Here is a 22,013-nt window from a genome sequence, read left to right on the forward strand (position 1 = left end):
CTATCTCTAGATCTCCTGTTACATTTTGCACCACACAATTACACCCCTTGTCGACAATAAATACACTTAGCTGGACTAGCTTAATGCTTTTCTCTAGAGTCCTTCTCTCTTGAGCTTGTTTTTTGGACTCTTCCTCAAATGTTCCACTTTGCACAGTAGCCGCCCTACAAAAATCCAAACATTAAGAACACATAGAAAGTATGAAACCCATACTTTCCAACCTTACTTCATTCTACTGTGGAGGTGACCCTCAGCCCAAGTTTTCGAATCTAACCACTGCACCATATATTATTTACATTATTCAAATAAGTCTCCAGGAAGTGGCAAGACAAGGAATTTGTAAGGACATGGAGAATAAAGGAGCAGTAACCCTGAGAACAATTCTCTCTGTGACAACTGTGGGAGTATTTTGATAAGTGTTGGCAGCAGGGTAAAGCATGTGATGTAGGGGAGGAAACTTTGGCATTCAAACAAGCAAATAGTTTGGCGACAATTTCTTAAATTTCTGCCGTGTTTGCAAATGCCCGTAGCAATTTCTCAGACTGCAGAGTTGCTACACGTGACAGATTCGAGAATGCTTTTCTCAATTTTCACCAAGTAATTCACCCTCCCAAATTAATAATTCCATGAACCCTTTGAATAATTGGAACTATTAAAGCTAAAGCCATGCTGGGGCTTTCTATATTTAACTTGTGCATTTTGATGTTCTGCTGTAGAATCTGAAGCAAGTCGGGCATCCAAATGGAATCTTATATAATTGTTTTTTGTGTGACTTGGGGGGGGGAATGTATGCTCACATGGGTGTGCCTGGGTGCTGGCGGGAGTGAATGGAGGAGTCTGGTGTCTTCCTCTATCTCCCTCAACCTCATGACAGGGTCTTTCGCTGAGCCTGAAGCTTGCCACTTAAGCTGGGTTTCCTGACCAGTGCGCTCCCAAGGACCTTTCTGTCTCTACTCCCAAAACACTAGAGTTACAGGCACACATGGCCATGCCCAGCTATTCACCCGAGTGCTGAAAATTAGAGCTCTAGTCCTCTTACTTTCAAAACATGTGCTCTTACCTCCAAAGCCATCTCCCCATCTCCAGTTCCATCTCTTTCCTACATATATGTAGTTAGTAAGCGGGTTGCCTGCCATGGCATGCATGTGGCTGTCAGAAGACAATTACAGGTCATTGCTTCTTTCCTTCCACCAAATAGGAAACCAAACTGTGGACCAAACTCAGACTTGGTGGCAAGTGTCCTTACCCACTGGGCCCTCTTACTGGCCCTAAATTCAGTCTTCATAAATCTTCAGGCAAAAATAGTACCCGTTCCTCCCTAAATGTATTGGCATACCTGCCTACGTTTTAAAGGCAGGCAAATTGAATGGATGTGTGGTGAGAATCCTAACTGTTGGCACTCATCTCTGCAGCTCCTCCAGGAATGTGGTGCGCTTTGAGTTTATTTCCCAGGAAGAAGCGTCCATTCTAGCGAATTCAATTTGGACTTTCCCATGCCCTCACTCCAGAGGTCATGAAGCCAATGTAGGGTTTCTGCATGCATGCTATCAAGTATCTCTAGTCCAATAATACATTCTGAAACTGGGGAAGTAGCCACTGGATAGATTAGGAAACCTACTAGACCCACTTCAAAATGCACTCAAGCTAAAATTCAATTGATCTCCTGACACCATAAGCTCCTGTTCTAACCATGGGAGTCTAGGTGTCAGTGTGGAGGCAGTGGCCAAAGTCCATTAGATCCTCAAAGGTCTGATGACTTATTCTTTTCCAAAGCTCAATTCCCCAGTTTTAAAAAAAAAATAGCTTAAAAAAAAAAAAAGCTATTTGTAGATGTAACCAATCGTCTTATTAAAATAAGAAACACAGAGCCAATGTAAAAGAGAAAGCCGAGAGGTCAGAGCTCAGAGATAAAATCTTACCTCCTGCAGTGCTCCTAGCTTCCCCGAGAGAGAGCTACTTCCTGTTTGTCTGTGTTTAAATAGTCTTTCTGTTCTGCCTTCTCATTGGTTCTAAACCCAACCACATGACTGCCTCATCACTGCCTGTAAGTACCGCCCTCCAGGTCTTAAAGGCGTATGTCTCCAATACTGGCTGTATCCCTGAACACACAGAAATCTACCTAGCTCTTCTAACCACCACGCTCTTGCTATGGCTCTAATAGCTCTGACCCCAGGGCAACTTTATTTATTAACATAAAATTAAAATCACATTTCAGTACAAATAAAATATCACCATAGCTATTGGTCCTTGTGAGGAAACTAATGGGAAGACTAAACTTACAAAGTTTTAGTGTTAGGATCTTTATCAAGTGTCCCTCCTCAAACGTGAAAATGGGTGGAAGTTGTGGATTAACTGTTTTTCTCCTAACTGTAACAAAATACTGGCTTGGGAGAGGAAAGATTTATCTTGGCTCAGGGGTTCAGAGGTTTCAGTCCATCCTGAGAAGGCATGATGGCAAGAACAGCGGTCCATAGAGGAGGAGGTGTGAATTGGCTGCTCTTCACATGTTGGATCTGAAAGCAGAGAACACAGACAAGAATCAGCAGTGGGTGAAACCTTCAAGTCCTAACCTGGTGACCCATGGCTCATGTCCCTACTTGGGAACAAAGTGTTCAAATTACATGAGCCTATAGAGGACATTTCACATTCAATCCATACCAGGCTGCGACCATTTTATGATTTACATTAGACCAAGAAAGAAGGAACAGAGATGATCTGTTTCATTTCCACAAACACCGTAATCCATCAGCAACACTGTAGGTTTGAACAAAGCAGCTCATTCTGATTGCTGCTTTGATCCTATTGTCCATCACATAACTGCACCTACTACCTGGCCCGTGCATTGATTGAGAGCAGCCCCTTTTTATCCTCACTACTTTGGGTTTCCTGAGTCAGTAATGGCAGTTTCCACTATTAAATCTTGCCTACAGAGAGAGGCCATGAGCTGTACAAAGTTTCCAGGCCTCCCATCACAAATATATTTCTCACCGTCATTGTGAAATGTGTCATCTTGACCTTCTCAGTATGGGAGAGTAGATCTAAACTGACAGGTTCATTCTAACAGTCCAGTCTTCCCAGGCCTTGGCATCCCTCCATCTGCACTAAACTGAGAGAGTTGATTGTCTACTACTCACTCACAGTGGAACTCCTGTGATTCTTATTTCAGGCAGACAACCAAACTGCTAGAGCCCTATTTATTCATACGTTCATTCATTTGTTTTCTGTGTAAAAATGCTTTTTATTTATTTCTTAATGGACAGATGATAACTATACTATTTCTAGGATATAATGTGTCTTGGTAGATTTGTAATGGTCAATTTGGGATGTTTAGACTTTCCCTTACCTCAACCATATATCATTTCATTGTATGAGAACTCTGAAGATCCTCTCTCCTAGTTAAATGAGTTATGTAGTATAACATTGTTACCTGTGATCACCCTTCTGTGTAGTAACACACCAGAATACATTCCTCCTCTCTGGCTGGGATTATGTACTGCTAACTAATCTCTTCTTCATCCCATACCTACCCCACCTCCAGCATCCACTCTACTACTTTACTTGGCTCCTATGCACTCAACTTCCTTAGATTTAGTATGAGCAAATCAAGCAGTGTTTGCCCATCTGTGCCTGACTTCCTTATGATTCCATGTTATTGTAAATGACAGGATTTCATCCTGAGTAGCCTTGCATTTTGTACATGCACATTTTGTCCATCTGCTGATGGACATTTAGGTAGAGTGTGTATCTTGGCTATCGTGAATAGTACCGCCTTAAACCTGGAATGCAGATGTCTTTTTGGTACACCTGTTTCAAATCCTTTGGCTATAGATTCAGTAATAGGATTGTTGAATCATATGGTATAGCTCTACCTTTAACATTTTGCAGATCTCCATACTGCTTTCCTTTACCCACTTCATTGATTTATATTTCCATCACAATGTACAAGACCTCCTCCTCCTTTGCATCCTTGCCAGCATTTGCTATTTATTTCTCCTTTTGATTGGCACTAGAAATTCTAATTTGGATGAGGTAAATGTTGCATTGTAGATGATTTGCATCTTGATGAGGACTGGTGATATATATGGAGCAGTTTGACAGACTTGCTGGCTATTTTATGTGATAAGAGTCCCTTTGAACAGTCAGAGCTGTAACAGTGGATACCTCATCCTAGAAAGCTCATATCGGTAGATTTGGCTAGGTCTAACTTTCTGTTCTTCTCCCCACTATCCCATGCCCTTAATGCCCATTCCCGCACATGCTCCCCACATTTCTACCTGTGTCAATTAGAAACCTCAAATATTTTTTGAAGTGCAATTCATATGGGCCATACCTTGAACCTCACCTTCCAGGAATCTATTGGGAGTTGAGTACAATTAATTATAAGACTAGAAGCAAAAATGACGACTCATCCTGAAAAGAGTCAGCGGTATCAAGCAGGCAACTGCCTCAGAGGGAGGCTATTGCAATGCTCACAGGCAATGTAGGGCTAATCTTAGGTGGAGCTATTACAGGGCATTCAGAGGGCAGTAGATGTATAAGTATTGAAAAACAAGGTTTGTGTAATTCTAGCTTTTTAACTTTGCACTTAGTTGTAATCATTTATTGCACTGTAATTCCCTACTTGACACAAATCATCTTGGTGTTCATGATATATTTTATTCTCCTCTCTTTTCTCTGCAATCTACAATATTCAGGCACTGGAAAATTCAAACATCTCTTCTTACATTAATAACAAATCCCTATCATGTTTGTCAATGAGATTTTGAAAATCTACATGGTGATATATAGCTGGTGTCCCAAGTATTAGCAACTGATTATTTAATATTTAAACAGCCTTGTAGACTGACATATTTCTCCAAGTTTTATGAGATTTTAAAGTAATTTGAAGCAGTCTATCTCAAAAATTTTCTCAGTTTACCACTCTCCAAAGTTACCTTTTTGTGTAGACGCAGGTGTCTGCTGCTGCATATGTATGAGAGAGAGAGAGAGAGAAAGAGAGACAGAGTGAGAGAGACAGAGACAGAGACAGAGAGACAGAGAGAGACAGAGAGAGAGAGACAGAGAGAGACAGAGAGAATGGCCCAGAGGGCAACTTCAGGTATCATCCTCAAAAATGCTGCCACCTCCTTGGAGACAGGACCTTTCATTGGCCTAGAATACATCAAGTAGGCTAGACTGGCTGGCCAGTGAACCCCACGGGTCTGCCTGTGTCTAGTGCAGGAGTCACAGAAAAGGCCACCACACCTGAAATTTCTTATGTGGTTCTGGGAAAGGGCATTAGACATCACTTTAGAAAGCAATATAAAACAAAGAACAGATGTGTCTGCTTTTTCTCCCCAGTTAACTTTTTCTTCAAGGCCTCCACAAAAAGTAGAGTTGTTTTGGCAGTGATCATTTACCTTAGATCAACTAAATAAGTAGAACCAGAGATACAGTAAAGAGAGTTTGCCTATTTTACTAGTGAAAATAGAAAATAGTTTATTTTGAACCTATGAATATGAGTAGCTCTGGCCCAGGAACACAGATTTAAATTGCTGAGAGGTAATCCATCAACATATATAAATAATACACTGATGGGTGTTGGATAAGCAGGACATAGCAGACTTGGAAGTCTTTTCTATGGATTTTAGTTGCCATAGCATTTTTATTGCAGCTTTAAGGATAGAGATCTGCTGTGCTTAGAAGACATGAGCTTACCTATAAACTCATAAAGTAGGTAAGACATGAAAGTTAACATAAATACTATTAAAGATCCTGTGATAGCTCTAGAATTATTAAATCCATCTCTCCGCAATCACAGTGTTCCGGGCTAAGGTCATTCTGCAGGATCTTTAATATAGATGTGATTTATTCAGAGAACTGGAGCTTGGTGAGGCAGCGAATTAACGTAAGGAAGAAAAGGACACAGTGTAGTCCAGTATAGTAAGCTTTCTTTTTGGTGAAAATGGGGTTAATTAATTAATGACTTTTTATATATTAAATAGTTTAGACCTACAGGAAAAAAAGGAACAGGTAGGGTAACCACTGCCATGCAGCCATCTTCAGTACTAGTGTCTGGATGCTGAGTCCCCATAATTGCCACACTGAGCCTGATTTCAAATGTGATCGCATCAGGGACAGGATGGGTGGGAAGTGATTAAGTCACTGGGTAGCATCCTCAAGACTGGAACTAGTGCCTTATAAAAGATGCCCTGGGCAGCTGCCTTTCCCCTCCTACCATACAAAAATGTAATGAAATGGATTCATCTATACCTCAGAATGTGGAGCCTCGTCAGACATTGAAGCTGCCCTTACCTAGACTGTGAAGGCCCCTGCCTCTGCAATTGTAAGAAACACAGTTCTGTTGTTTATAAACTCTCTGACGTACAGCATTTTATTACAGCAGTCTCCACAAACTAAGGTGCTTGGGTTAATGATTTGTCACATTTCGCTGCCACTTTATTCTTCTAAAGTATTTTATCATAAACTACAAATAGTATAATATTTTATCTCCACCCTTCAGCGTATATCTTCTTTAAACATACTATTTTCTTATATAAAAAGTGGCGCACAACTCAGGAGGCAGAGCCAGGTGGATCTTTGTGAGTTCGAGGCCAGTCTGGTCTACAGAGCGAGATCCAGGAAAGGCACAAAGCTACACAGAGAAACCCTGTCTCGAAAAAAAAAAAAAAAGTGAATTTTACTTCTGAAATCTTTAAGATTAAAAGAGGACATTTCTAGTATTAAAAAGCATTCATTATCATTCTCGTCACTGTCTCTTCTACTAGCAAAGGAGAAGAGAAAAATACTTGGACTTGTGAGAATAGGTCCAAGCAACAGCCGAGACTTTCTGTTTTGGTGTTTCCAGAAAGGACCTGACAGAAGGAAGCCAAGTTCTCTTTTGCCTTGAACTATTGATGACTGTGGTCAAGTTAGGCCAAAAGCTGAGGCTCTCCTCGTTGGGAAGTGTTATACAAAGATTTGGCTAAACACTGGATGTTTTTGCTTAAGAATTTAGTCAAGGGGGCCCGGAAGATGGCCAGTCAATAAAAACATGAGGACCTGAGTTTATTTTGTTTTTGTTTGTCTTTAGAGATAGGATTTCTCTGTGTAACCCAGAGCGTCCTGGAACTCACTCTGTGGACCTGACAGGCCTCGAACTCAGCAGTCCACCTGCCTCTGCCCCGCCAAGTGCTGCAATTAAATGCATGCACCACCACTGCCTGGCAAGGAGCTGAGTGTAACACTTAGCAAGAAAAAAATCAGGGAGGACATTGGATGTGCAAAGATGTAAGTGGTGATGAGGGACATTGAGAAGAGGGAGAGGCAAAGATGAAGGGAGGGGAGTCAAAACTAAGAATGTATAAAAAGCCCTTAAGGGAACCTACTCAGGAAATTAATCTAAAAACAAAATTTTACACACACACACACACACACACACACACACCTGGAGCTGGAGTCATGGCTACAGTCTCAGATAGGAAAGTAGACAAGCAGGCATCCCTGAGGCATACTACCCAGCTAATCTAGTCAAATCCCTGACCTCCAGGTTTAGTGAGAGACCCTGCGTCAAAGGGTGGAGAGCTATTGAAGAAGAAACTAATCTACCTCTGGCCTCTACATGCACAGAGACGCATGGGCATGTGCACATGCACACACAGAATCTCAGTCAATACATTAAAATGTTGACAGTCAATACATTAAAATGTTGACAGTCAATACATTAAAATGTTGAAGACAGTAAGAAGAGAATACAGAAAAGCATGAAAGAAAGATTTGGAGAGTGAGGTGGGGGAAGATGGCCTTATAAACCTAAGTCATACACCACAGTCAAAACATCCCTTCTTCTGTCTGCGTATATCCCCTTCCTCTTCAACCATTAAGAAGGTAAGGTTTCTTTATTTTGTTTTATGTGTATAAGTGCTTTGCCTGCATGATTCCCCCAAGGTCAGAAGAGGACATCAGATCACCGGGAAATGGACTTAGGGATGGTTGTGAGCCACCATGTGGGTACAGGAAATCAAACCTGGGCCTTCTGCAAGAGCAACAAGTACTCTTGACCACTGAGACTTCTCTCTAACTCACTGCCTGGTACTGTAAGCCTGGTCAAAAAATACAGCTGGCAAAGTCCTAGGTCCTAAGGAGGAGCTGACTGCTTTATTAGTTAATTGACAACATGAAAATGACTTCTAAATATTTATGTTTATGCACACAGGCAAATGCTTCTCTCTGCCTTAATCAGAAAAACCCCTATTTCCTTGCATTATGGCGAACACAGAGATTGACAGCTTCTCAAGGTGCTGAGAATGAGTGACAGTTGAGTGTTTAGCCATGAACAAGTCATTTATATCACCCCTTCTGAGGGTCAGGGAACTTGGAGAAAGAGAGGACAGAAAGAATATTTAAGAGCCAAAAGATAGGGAGAAGGGCCTGAGATGCTATCTTCTGGGCAAGGCACAGCCATTGCAGTTAGGAAGTAATGGCAGCTGCTCCAGACTGTGCCTGTCAATGCCAGGAACTCCTGGAGTCCTACTCCTATCTGTTGAACTGTTGGCTACTGAAATATTCTGGGAGAGAAGAGTCATTGACTTCAGCTCTGTACCCACTAGTTAAGCCCACCAAGCACCAATGGCTAGTTCTAAACACATAGCCACACAGACAGCCTTGACTAAACTCAGTGCATCACAAAACAAAACCAAAAGACATGATTGTGAGAAAGGAGTTTTTGTGCAGCTAACAAGAGTGGAATGGAGATAAGAGAGGGTGGGGTGGGAGTAATTAGGACTCATATACACATTTATGAAATGTACATGTCTAATAAAATACAGTTTTGTTATGAGAATTTAATTCTAAATTAGAAGACTCCAACATAACGGCAGTTTAGTTTTATTCTTGAAAATGTCTTTAAAATTCCATCTCTCGGTCCTGTTTCCTACATAAAAAGAAACAATTTTGCAGACATTGTATGGGGTGTCAACCCACAGGGTGTCAAGAAACAATTAACATTGATTCTGGAGTGGCCTGTGAATCCTGAAAATCTTTTATTTTCAGTACTCTAGAATGAGTAGTATCTATTCTACAAAGGGGTGACAGGAACCACAACTTCTGCCCAGACTCTGACCCTGTATTATCCACCCCAAAGTCATCTTATGTACAGACAAGCATTTGAATTTCTGTCTCTGACCTTAGTGCCTTAAGAATCAGCAGGAAGGCTTTCTTCATGTTATCATTCCAGGGAAGAGAACACTGCAGAAGACTGTCCTAACTTCTGAGTGTCCACATCTGGAAAGTCCAAGGCAAGTCTTAAAATCAAATAAGCAAATAAGGAAGTGTTACAGAAGAAAACATCCCCCTTTATGAAAATACATTTTAGTCTTTGAGAATTTTGTACCATTTATTTTGAACATATTCCCCCACCCTTCTCAACCTTCCCATCCTTTCCCATTCATCTTTGAGATTCGTTCTTTTTTTCTCTCTCTCTTCTTTCTCTATCAAGTCCAGTTCGTGTTGTCCATCTTGTCCTTGGATTACAGCCTGCTCTGGTGTGTGGTCAGTTTACCAGAGGTCACATCCTGGGAATGAGTTACTTCTTTTTGAGTTGTTGGCCAATGGTGTCACATTGATCCCGTAACATTGCAGGTTATTGCCAATACTCCTGGTCACCATCCAGACCATGCCAGTAAGACCTTATTGCTGAAGACACCACATTCCTGAATCACAGAACATGGAAACATCAAGCTGGTACTCACCTTCAATCTTCATCCCTACTGGCTAGCATCTCTCGTACTGGAAGGTGCTAGAAGGAAAAAATAAATTTCAGTCTCATCCAGCTTTGAACCCTGAAAGTTACAACAGTGAGTGACCCGACAACTCACTGGGGAATAGAGGTACAAATGCTGTGGAAGTAATGGACCACTTCCAGACTGGATGAGGGGCCCACGCTATGAGATGGAATCTATACCTGACACTAGTGTTAAAGGGGCCCAGACCCTGTAGCTAGATAGGTCATTGATCTTAGGGGAGAACCCATCCCTATTACTTTGCTAAATGGTATTAAAATAACCCTTAATGCCCCCCTTTAGTTCTCCCAAGGGAAAAAAATCTTGGCTTATGGGGAGAAGAGAACATTGACACGCTGTTATCAATCCTGAAACTAGGTGTTAATCTGCTGCTGCTATTCTAGTCTGCAATTTTTTTTTTCAATCAGCCAAAAGGAGCATTCCAGAAAGACTAAAATCATCCACCTGTTAGAGTGGACAGATCCAAGAACACAGAAGAGTTCCAGCATCTTTGGGAAGGAGAAGACATCAGTCTGTTTCGTGTCTTTGGCACTCAGTTCCCACATATGTCCTGTTTATTCCTGCTCTCTGTTGCCCTCTGGAAGTTCACTCTTTTAAGGTGGAAATGTGATCTTTTGTCCTCTGGAAGTTCACTCTTTTAAGGTGGAAATATGAAGCTGAGATGCTGGTAGGCAATGCTATTTCACTTGTATGTGTACATGTTCATGGAGATAGAGACACAAACCACGAACCACCTATTTTGGGCTGCTATTTATCCACTTATTTAAGATGAGATACAAATTAAACTCTATCCTCCAAAAGAGTGCCTTGAAGAGTAGTTACATGGGAAAAGAACTCTATCTTTTCTTTTAAAGTTATGTTTTTCTTTCTCGGTACAGTGGCAGATAGGCAAATAGGCAAGGGAATAGAGTCTGTTACTAAAAATTCAAGTATTAATGTGGCTAATTTAGCCACATGCATAAAAAACTTCTAAAACTGTCCAGCTTTTCAACTTATTACTATGGTTTAAATGGAATTAAATATTCTTCCCAAAATTCAGGTTGGGAGCTGGTGGTCTGTGTCTCAGTTGGTAAAACACTTGCTGCACAGCATGAGGACCTGAGTTTGGGTCCCCAGGGCTCACATGAAAAGCCTGGCATGCTGTGGAGTGTGCCCCCCACAGGGCAAGGGGAGGCAGAGATGAGATCCCCCAGGCTTACTGGCCAGCCGGTTATAATACAAATTATACCAGGAAATTGTCATGTACTGTCTGTGACTGCCGAGAACTGACGCTAAGGACAAGACAGGCTACCATGTCTTAGACCACAAGCATGTTTAATGCAAATGTCCTCCCAAACATTCTTTCATGGGACAGGCTGCCTCCGCAGCAGAGAGAAAGGAAAAGAGCAGAACATCCCAGGAGTTAACACATGGTGCCCTGGGAAACAAGAGAAGAGTAAATCATTTGAGAAAAAAAAAAAAAAGAAACAAAAAAAACGTTGTGTTCTTTAGAGCAGCTAGAGGAGAAATCTTTTCCAACAGAGATTACTGTTGTCTGTCAATGGCATAAAGACTTAGTGGGAACAAGAAGGTAGAAGCTCTTCCATGGAGAAATAGCTCTGCCGGTCTGGAAATCACTGTTACGAGCTTCAACATTGGGCCTGGAGGGATGCTTCGGTGACTAAGAGCACCGGCTGATCTTCCAGAGGACCCACTTACATTTCCCAGCATCCTCATGATAAACAGTGCTCAGCTGTCTATAACTCCGGTTCCAGAGAATGCAACCATCTTCTGCCCTCTGTGGGCACGGCGTGCCAAACATACAGATATGCAGACATACGTGTAGGCCAAACAGCAAACACATAAAATAAAATGAAAAACGGTTTGTTTGTTTGTTTGTTTGTTTGTTTTTTCAAAAAGAACTTCAGCACAACCATTCCAGAAGGGCCTCCCCAGTCATCTCCACTGGGTGCTGGAAACATCTGGTGTGATGATATTTTGCTGTCTAGATGTTGTTTCTGTCTGCTACTTACTCTTTGTTTCTTTTAACTCTTGTTTACTATGTACTTAATAAACTCACACATTCCAAACTAAGAAGTACAGCTTAGTCCCCATACAGAGTCCCAGTCTAGCCTAATTTCAAAAATAAAGTGAAGAGCAAATGAAGAAGATACTGATGTTGACCCTTGGTCTATGCATACAGTTGTGTGCGCACATGCACACACACACACACACACACACACACACACACACACGAACACATACACACACACACACTAACACACATACACGCACACCCTTAGGTTGAAATTTAATCTTTATTATGAAGTATTAACAGGTAGGACCTTTAGGAAGTGATTCGGCCATGGAGGATCTACCCCTAATAATAGGCCCATTTCCATTAGTTGATTAATGGATTATCTTCAGACTGCATGTATTACAACAGCCACATAGGGCTGGGGATGCAGCTTTGTGGTAGGTAACATGCCTAGCATGTGCAAAATCCTGGGTTTGATTCCCAATACTATAAACGGGGTGGGGGTGGGGAGAAGGGGGTGGCTAACCTCACTCTTATTTGTGCCTCTCTATACATGTGACATCATGAGAGTCCTCACCAGCAAGAAGGTCCTCACAAGAGGTTTTTCGAGACAGGGTTTCTGACTGTTCTAGAACTCATTCCGTAGACCAGGGTGGCCTCAAACTCAGAGAACTCCCTGTCTCTACTTCCTGAGTGCTGGGATTAAAGGCTTGCACCACCACTGCCCAGCTAAGACTATTCTAAAACTGACTGATCTTGTAAAATGTGCTCTTCTAGCAAGGTCATAAGACTAACTGCTATTTCTGCTTTTGTCATCAAACTTGCTTACTCTACTCAGTGACTAGGACAACCTCAAGACATACATGTTAGAGAATACATGTAATCTTGTGGCTCCCGACTTTACAAGCCTTGGACTGATATGGCCAGGTGCTGTATCTTGGTTGCTCTCTTGGTTGCAGCCCTGGTGCCATGAGTATCCAGCACCAGTATTTAATAAAGCCTCTTCTTATTAGATTTTATTTATGGTCATGGTGAATCTCAGAGTGACCCCAGAGCCATACACCAGCCTCCAAAATCATGATCAAAAACTCCTTTATAAGTTACCTGGAGTAGTCAGTTAAAGCAAAAAATGGGACAGTTATGTATCCAGTACCCTGGAGAGATAGTAAAGCTTAACTTTTGGTTGACTTAAAAATGACACTGTTATGTTAAAAAAAAACATTACATTCTTGTTACATCTGTGTAGTTATCCAGTAGCCAAATAGTCACTGAATGCTCATTAACTGACAAGCAAGTTATTAGGCAAAAAGAATATAAAAATGGTCCAAAACTACATAGACTGCCTTCATGGAACCAGTCTATTAGCTTTTGAAAAACCATGATGAGTTAAATGTAAAAACCCAGCTCTGATGCAAGGGAGGCAGCGGAACAAAAACTTTGAATACGAGGGTTTGATTCCACAGTGAGGGAAGGGTTTCTCCTAAGAAAATAGCTATTGAGCAGAGGCAGGAGGCTGAGTGGTCACCAAACAGATCGAATGCTATATGAGGGATTCCCTGGAGAAAAAGAACTGATAGAGTAACTATGTGTTTTTTAAAGGGATATTTATTAGATCAGCTCACACAGTAGGGGCTGAGTAGTTCAAAAATGGCTCTCTCTGCTCTGTTAGGCTGAGAAGCCAATAGCTGCTTGGTCCACAAAGCTGGATGCCTTAGTCATCACAATCTTCCAGTGAAGGCCTCGAAGAGTCCTAGTCCATGTTGGAAGACTAGAGACGCTGAAGTCTGCCATCAACAAAGGATGATGGCAGCAGTAATGGAGCAGATACACTGACCAGCAAGAAGTCTAGTCAGGGATGCATGCAGCACCGCATTTCCCTCAGACTTCTTTATATCTGGGCTGACCCAGGAAGATGCTACTTGCTAGAGGAGCGTCTTTAATCCTTCTTGGAAATGTCTCACAGACCTAGGCAAAAGGAATCTCTCTTAGTTGACTCCAGATCCAATCACCTGATAATCAAGATTAACAATCACAAACAGACAGAATCTCAAAGCAATTCCACTTTGAGGTTAAGCATAGGGATCCTCAGTTAGTCAAGTATGAGTCAAACCTCACTCTGTGTGACGTCAGTCCAGTCATTCAGGCTACTTTAGCAGAATGGCAGAGATGGAGGCATAAGCAATGAGAACTCATCTCTCACAGGTTTGGGAACTGAGAAGCCCAAGGTTGTTTAGTAAGGGTTCACTTCCTGGTTTGCTGAGTGCCATTTTACAAGGCCTGGTGTCTCCTCCTCTTAAGGAACTAATCCTGTCCATATTGGTCCTACGTTCACTGTGCAACTACAATTCAAAGACTACAGCTTCTAACACAATCACTTTGGCAGTCAGGACCTCCACAGATGAACTTCAGAGAGATGCAAACATTCATCCCACAGCAAACACCCACAAGCCATGATGACTCTGGCATGTTGTTCAGCCTTTCTATTCTAGATAGCTCACCTACAAAACACAGTCATGTTCCTTTATTTAATATGATTGTTATGAAGAGTAAGTCCAATAACATGGCAAGACTTGAGCATCATATCTCAGATAGCATACATTTAATTACTGCCAGAAAATAATCCATTTAAGTGAGAGTAAAGGACCAACTGAAGAGGAAGAACAGCATGGGCAAAGGTTCTGTAGGAACTTGGTGAAAATAAAAAAGAAAGAGTGTGGGGGAATCTGGTTTGATTTCTGCTTTTATTCTAAAAGGTGCTGGGAGCTCCCGCGGATTTCAGGATGGGGTATTTTGTAGATTCCATCCTCCTCTTGACTTAATGCTACAGCCTCATGGGACTACTTTCCTTCTCCAGTACATGTTGCATGTCTGTGTACACAGCCATCCTTGTTCATGATTTTCTTTCTGACCATCCTCTATACAAAGAGATCTCCTCAGCCTCTCTGAACAGCCCCCTGCCTCCTCTCCGCTGAGACAGTTTCACAAGATATCCCATGCTAGCCTGGAAGTCATGATCCTTCTACTTCAGCATTCTGGGAATAGAATTACAGATGTGCACTGCTGTCCACTGCTCACTTTTCTCACCCTTTACCTTTTTATTTGTTTATTTATTGGGAGGAGGACGTCACATGAGCTATGATATACATGTAGAGATCAAAGGACAGTTCCTGATTGTAGTTATTAGAACTGAGAAATGCAATTAAATAGTTCCCACTCCCCTCTTGTGCTGTGGGATGTTCTGTATGGCAAATGTGTTGCTCTGATTGGTCAATAAATAAAACACTGATTGGCCAGTGGCCAGGCAGGAAGTATAGGTGGCACCAGCAGAGAGGAGAAAAGAATCAGAAGGCAGAAGGAGTCACTGCCAGCTGCCGCCAGGACAAGCAGCATGTGAAGATGTCAGTAAGCCACAAGCCACGTGGCAAGGTATAGATTTATGTAAATGGATTAATTTAAGCTATAAGAACAGTTAGCAAGAAGCCTGCCACAGCCATACAGTTTGTAAGCAATATAAGTCTCTGTGTTTACTTCGTTGGGTCTGAGCAGCTGTGGGACTGGCAGGTGACAGAGATTTGTCCTGACTATGGGCAAGGCAGGAAAACTCTAGCTACACTCTTGAGACTAAATTTTGAACACTATATTGTTATAAGAAACTGGAGAGGCTGGAGACATGGCTCAGTGGTTAAGAGCACTGACTGCTCTTCCAGAGGTCCTGAGTTCAATTCCCAGCAACCACATGGTGATCACAACTACCTATAATGAGATCTGGTGTCCTCTCTGGCCTGCAAGGACACATGCAGACAGAACACTGTATACATAATAAATCTTAAAAGAGAGAGGGGGGGAAGGAAGGAAGGAAGGAAGGAAGGAAGGAAGGAAAGAAGGAAGGAAGGAAGGAAGGAAGGAAGGAAGGAAGGAAGGAAGGAAGAAAGAAAGAAAGAAAGAAAGAAAGAAAGAAAGAAAGAAAGAAAGAAAGAAAGAAAGAAAGAAAGAAAGAAACTAGGGAAAAGTACCATGCTAGGAGAATAACATAAACCTCAGATAGCATGGGGTCCTCTAAAGAAGCATATTTGCCAGGAAAGAAGGATAGGCACATGAAGTAGTTTCATGTTACGACAATAAAATATGAAGACAGATAAGCCATAAAGAGAAAAGGGTTTCTTCAGCTTACAGTTTTGTAGGTTGAGAGCTCATATAGTATAGAGCTGTTTTGGTGGCCCCTGATTGGCTGACTTACCTCATGTTTCAGATGGCAGGAGCGTGAGTATATACCTGGAGTAAGCTGATGATTAGATACTGAATTGGGAGGAAGAGGGAGGGAGGCAAGTCAGGCTGGGGGCCCCCAAACCCTTTGAGGACACACCTTGTCTTAGTCGAAGTTCTCCTGCTAGAAAGAGACACCATGACCAAAACAACTCTTGGAGAGGGAAACATTTAATTGGTGCTGGCTTACAGCTTCAGAGGTTTAGTCCGTTGTAGTCATATCGGGTAGCGTGATGGCACACACGCAAGCATGGTGCTGGAGAAAGAGCTCGGAGCTCTACCTGGATCTTCAGGCAGCAGGAAGAGAGAGACAAAGACTGGGCCTGGCTTGAGCCTTTGAAACCTCAAAGCCCACCCCCAGGGACAGACTTCCTACAAGGCCACACCTACTCCACCAAGGCCACTCTCCTAATCCTCTTCTGTTCAGTGCCACTCCGTGATGACCAAGCACTCAAATAGATGAGCCGATGGGGGCCATTCTTATTCAAAGCACCACACACCTTTAATGACCTAAAGACCTTTTACTGGACTCCACCTCTTAAACATCCATAGCACCTCCCAGGATCACCCCCCATCCCCCACTCTCCCACCCCCCTACCCCCTCACCCCCCACTCTCCCACCCCCCACCCCCCAACCTCCCACACCCCCACTCCCCTCCACCCCATTCCCCCACTTCCACCCCCCCACACACACACACCCCACCCCGGGGCAGGACCGACGAACATTTACATGGGGACCTGTGAGGGAACATACAAAGGGCAGTACAAGCAGGAGTGTGTGCCTGTGGGCACCTCGGGGTGGAATGTTGAAACCAGGCACACTTCACAAAATGGCCTCAGGAGATGATGTGAGATAGGGAAGCTGAGTGGCAGGGAAACTTATAAAAGACCTTGACTTTTTTTTTTTCCATAGAAGGTTAAATTTTATCTGTGAGATAATTGAGAATTCATGTGGTACTGGAAACGGGAGACTTGTTTTGTGCTCTCTTGTCTCTAAATTACAGCGTGGGCACACTTCCCAGCACCTTCTCCACACCCATGAGGAAAAATAACCCATGCAACAGAGAAACACCAAATCTGAGACACTGAGAAGTCACTCAGTTTAAACCCAGCCCTTTTCTTCATTGCTGGTTTTAGGAAATGCGCCTCCACACCTCCTCGGCATTATTTGAATTCGGAATTAGAGTGGGCGGAAAGGACAAAAAATGGTGAAGAGTCCCAAAATACCAAACCTCCATTTGTGTTTACCTAAAAAAAAAAACCAAAAACAAAACAAAAAAAAAACCAAATCCTGTTGGTAACGTTACGTGAAAGTGACTCTGACAGGTGAGGTGCGTGTGGAGATTAGAATGGAGGGGGCTTCAGTGGGCTGCGGATGCTTCTTATTCGTTAACACTGAAGCTAGGTTCCCACTTCCTCCTTTCTCCTTTCTTGCCCCTACCTACAGCTAATCGGTAGCGTGATCCTGTTCACCGGGCTTGTGAAACACCCACTGAGCTCTACTGGCTTTTCATTTCCTGTGCCCTGACCATTTACTTCACACCTTGTCCCTTCCACAGACCCTAATAATGGTTTTAGACGTGCCCAACGCTCTCTTTCTCTTGTTTCCAACCCACCCTTTACATTCTGTGATGACAGAAACGCTTTACCCTTATGCTATTCTATATTGCAGCTTCTTCCTCCCCCCACAAAGTGCCTATCGAGAACTAAACGTATGGCCAGCCTGGTCTACAGAGTGGTTTCCGGGACAGCCAGGGCAATTACACAGGGAAAACTTGTCTCAAAAAAAAAAAAGACAAAAACAAAAACAAAAACAAACAAACAAAAAAGGACAACAACAAAGAAGTAGGATGAAAATGCAGATAAAGGACACAAGAAAGATAAACCTAAACTGTAAGAAAGGAGTTAGGAGCAAGCGAGCCATCCCAGAATTCCAGATGGCAAAGTTAACAGGGCCTGAGTTACACGGTAAGACACCACTTTAGTTAATGTGGATCTTTTCCTCCCCTACCACATTGCTTTCAAAGCACTCCTTTCTTGTATTTCCATGTCCAGAGCTGGTAGTATGGCATTGAATGGCATTTGTAACCCAGTCTTTTGCTTTGACACCACTAATGTCCTCTGCCCACCTACATTTATAGTCTAGTGCTACAGAGCCTTGCTTCTCCTAAGCCAAACCCAGTTCAGATCTCCCAGCTACCACCCCTGTTCTCTGCTCTAATGACAATGTCCATCCTTTATTTCTTTCCTTTCAAATGCCCCATATTTCAAGGCCTAATGAGGAAAGCCCGAACCTTATCCCCATCAGGGAAACCATCCCCCTCTCCTTGACCTCAGGTGAGCCTTGAGCCATCTCTCAGCCCAGTTCTGCTCATCTGTAAAGTGGGAAGAACAACATTTCCTCTTTGGGAGAGGGCTAAGAATTGCAACTTTAGACTCTACCACTGAGAAAGCACGAAATAAAGCCAGCTGTTATTGCCCCCACCCCAACAGTTATGGCTTGATGTTAGAAACATGTGCAAATGGAACTGTCTCTCTCCTGGAGACTGAATTTCTTAACAGCAAAGCTTGGTCTTGTTCTGCACTCTCCCTGGAGATACACTGTAGCCACTGGACAGATGCCTCTAATACATGAGTCAGTGACTAAATAGAAGAAGCTCTGAGCATGGCTTTTTTTTTTTTTTTTTTTTTTTTTTTAGACAAGGTTTCTTTGTGTAGCCTTGGCTGTCTTGGAACAAGCTCTGTAGACCAGGCTGACCTCATACTCACAGAGATCTGCCTGCCCCTGCCACCCGAGTGCTAGGATTAAAGCTTTGCACCACTACCATCCTCTAACAACTTTGTCTTGTAAAAAAAAGTATTAAAAATTTGGGCCAGGTGTGGTGGTGCATGGGAGGGCAGCCTGGTCTATATATAAGTTCCAGGACAGCCAAGGGCTATGTAAAGAGAGAGTCTTGTCTCAAAAAAACCAACAACTGTGATGGTTAACATTTACAAGCTGGGCCACGGTGGCACCTTTAATCCCAGCACTCAGGAGGCAGAGACAGGAGAATTTCTGTGAGTTCAAGGGCAGCCTGGTGGACAAATCAAGTTCCATGACATCCAAGGCTGTTACATAGAGAAACCCCATCTCGAGAAAACCAATCAACCAACCAACCAATAAAACATTACATTTACAGTTTAAAAAACTTACTGTGCTTGAGAGACCAAAAAGCAAAGCATGCCTCTAACATGTAAGCCCTGACTTGTACAGGTGGTACCCTACCAGCCCACTTCCCTTTTCCTCCAGACATTGAGGACTATTCTTAAATTGACCGATCATGTAAAGTGTACTGTTTTAGATAGTAGTAGGTCATAAGACTAACTGCCATTTCTCCTTTTGTAATCAAACTTGCTCACTCTGTTCAAAAAGATGACTAAGACAGCTACAAGACATGTATGTTAAAATTAGACCCTGCCTATACATAGACAGAATACATATAATCTTGTGGGGTTTTGCCTTCAGAAGCCTTTGGCTGTTATGACTAGGGGCTGCATCTTGAGAGTGCTCTCAGGTGTAGTCCTGGCCCCACAATGAATGCCAGTACCTAAAATAAAAAGCCTCTTCTTACTGAAGTTTATTTATGGCCATGGTCAATCTCTGAGAGACCCCAGACCCATAACACAACAAGAAGTTGCCACTTCCCAGAAAGCAGATTAAGCAGTCTAAGCAGCTTCTTGACTTCTGTGCCCTTTAAATGCCAAAGCAATGGAAATTTCCCCAGGAATCCCATGCTGGGAGAAGGAAAACGCACCACCCAGAGGGGCCGCTTGTCTCTGGGAAAGAGATTTCATATAGTTGTAACAACTTGTCATACCACCCTAGAGGTTGAGACCGGAGCCCAGACAACGATGAGTTAAGATGTGGACTGCTTAACTGTGCATATCCTGGGCTCTGTATTTCATCTCACTTCGGGACCCTCAAAGACAGATTAGGAGTTCACTGGGTCTCTCTCTCTCTCTCTCTCTCTCTCTCTCTCTCTCTCTCTCTCTCTCTCTCTCTTACACACACACACACACACACACACACACACACACACACACACACACACTTCCACTACTAATTTGATTCTTTCAGTTGATTCTTTCGGGTTGGCTGGCTGAGGATGAGAGACTTAACCTGCCTTGGAGCACAGGCCATGATCCTTCAGATAGATGAGATCCCCACTGTTTGTGTGCTTGGACTACCAGCTCCAACACTTTTATCATTTTCTTCTTCTTTTTTTTTTTTTTTTTAACTTTCCTTTTCTTGCCCCCAGGGGTCCTCTGTCCCCTCCCCTTCCCTATGGGGACAAAGCTTTCATCACTGTTGCCAAGGCAACAGTGGGGATGCCTCATTCTTCAGAGCCCTGCATCTCTAAGTATATTTTAGCCTTTGTCCACTGAGCTGGCTCAATTCTTTGTAAGGGGTCCGCCGCTAAATCAACCATCTTCTACCCATAACTTTATCCAATATTTCACCTTATTTAAACCGATCCAAAAGAAAAAGAAAATGTCTTGACCTGGCAACGGCCTTTACACAGACGGGTCAATTTTCTTGAATGCCCCAGACATTAGTTCTGGAGAGCAAATGTGAACATCGCCTTTGCAAGTGTGTGCTTCCGCAAGTGCGGGTCAATTTTAAAGCACGCACTACAGCATTCATAATGGATTTCCCTTTTAAAAGCACAGGAGACCAAAAATAAACCTGACAAAAGGGCAGCTGTAGAATTTTAACATGTGGAAAACTCCACAGGCGGCACTTACATAACGGGAAAGAAACAAGATAAATATTTCACACGCTCAGATGAACTTCCAGATGACAACGAAAAAAGCCAAGAACCTAGAACACACCTTAACTCTCTAGGGAGGTCCGGAGGGGGTTGGGGGGGGGGGCGGGGAACGCTTGAACTGAGAAGATAAAGTCTGGGACCTGACTTGAAGCACAAGTGAAGGCTGGTTTTTACCCTGCTTTCCAGAGTGTGAGGCAGAACTCACCAACCAGTACTTAGGAGCGCTTTTCCAACGATTTTTGTCCGCTAGGTAAGAAATTTTCCAAAAATCTCCCACCCTAGGCAAAACACCGAAAACGAAGTTTTCTAACACCAGAGAAGAAAAGGGCGAGACAGATCGAGCCACCCCCACCCCCACCAACGCACACAACGGTGCCCATCCCACCGGCTGCGCTCTCCCGCCCCCGGCTCCTCGCCCTGGGGACAGCTGGCAGCCCAGCGCGGGACCAGACACAAAGCGGATCAGCCTGGGGGCGGGGGCCCGACCTGCAGGACTCTCCCTCCAGCAGCCAGCCTCCTGCCGCCGTCCCTCGCTTAGGACCCTGCGGACACCGCGCCCCGCGTCCACGCCCTCTCCTCAAGCCCCCCCACCCTTAAAAAGAAGGAACGTCCCAGGGCCAGAAGACCTGCCAGTGGAGACACCCCGGACCAAAGAGACTGACATCGGGACAGGACCCGCCCCTCTGCCTCCACTTCTCCCCGGACCTCTGCTGTCCGCCACCCCACCAAGTGCTGGGGGCTCGGCCCGCCTGTCACGCTCCAGCGGGGGACCCTCGGCCACGCAGCCAGCTGGCGCCCGCGTAGATGGCGAGGAGCCCCCAAGGCCTCCTGATGCTGCTGCTGCTGCACTACTTAATGATCGCCCTGGACTGTAAGTCTCTGGGGTACCTGCACCCCCTCCACCCTCCTAACCCACTCTCGAGTCCCGTTATACCAGCCTTCCGGACGCTTGCCCGCAGGCGCGGCACTCAGGGCTGGGGATCAGCCACGGGGCACCAGGTTTTGCACTCTGGGAGCACGAAGGGTAATCCGGATACAGGCAGGCTCTGGGCGGGGAGACTGAAGTCTTGAGTGACTTGTAAATAGTGCTGGGTTTTGTCAGTTCAAGTTGAAGAAAACTACGAGTCCCTACCAGACGATTCT

The 22,013-nt window shown here is 43.7% G+C and overlaps 1 protein-coding gene and 1 long non-coding RNA gene across 2 annotated transcripts in view; one reads left to right on the forward strand and one right to left on the reverse strand.

Moving 5' to 3' along the window:
- Nucleotides 1-739: 739 nt before the first annotated feature.
- On the reverse strand, nt 740-21,960 carry LOC107399950 (uncharacterized). The gene is made up of 5 exons (XR_013043840.1): nt 21,805-21,960; nt 9,729-9,775; nt 9,164-9,281; nt 2,233-2,513; nt 740-1,820 (listed from the first exon to the last, which is right to left on the reverse strand). It is a non-coding gene; the product is annotated as an uncharacterized LOC107399950 (long non-coding RNA).
- The window catches only part of Jam2 (junctional adhesion molecule 2), a 50,119-nt gene continuing 48,509 nt past the window's right edge, over nt 20,404-22,013 (forward strand). The window contains exon 1 of the mRNA XM_006996466.4: nt 20,404-21,741. Coding sequence (XP_006996528.2) covers nt 21,675-21,741 — 67 coding nt within the window. The 5' untranslated portion in view covers nt 20,404-21,674. The remainder of the gene's footprint in view (nt 21,742-22,013) is intronic.

The sequence above is a fragment of the Peromyscus maniculatus genome, chromosome 12, assembly GCF_049852395.1.
Source record: "Peromyscus maniculatus bairdii isolate BWxNUB_F1_BW_parent chromosome 12, HU_Pman_BW_mat_3.1, whole genome shotgun sequence".
Lineage (NCBI taxonomy): Eukaryota > Metazoa > Chordata > Mammalia > Rodentia > Cricetidae > Peromyscus > Peromyscus maniculatus.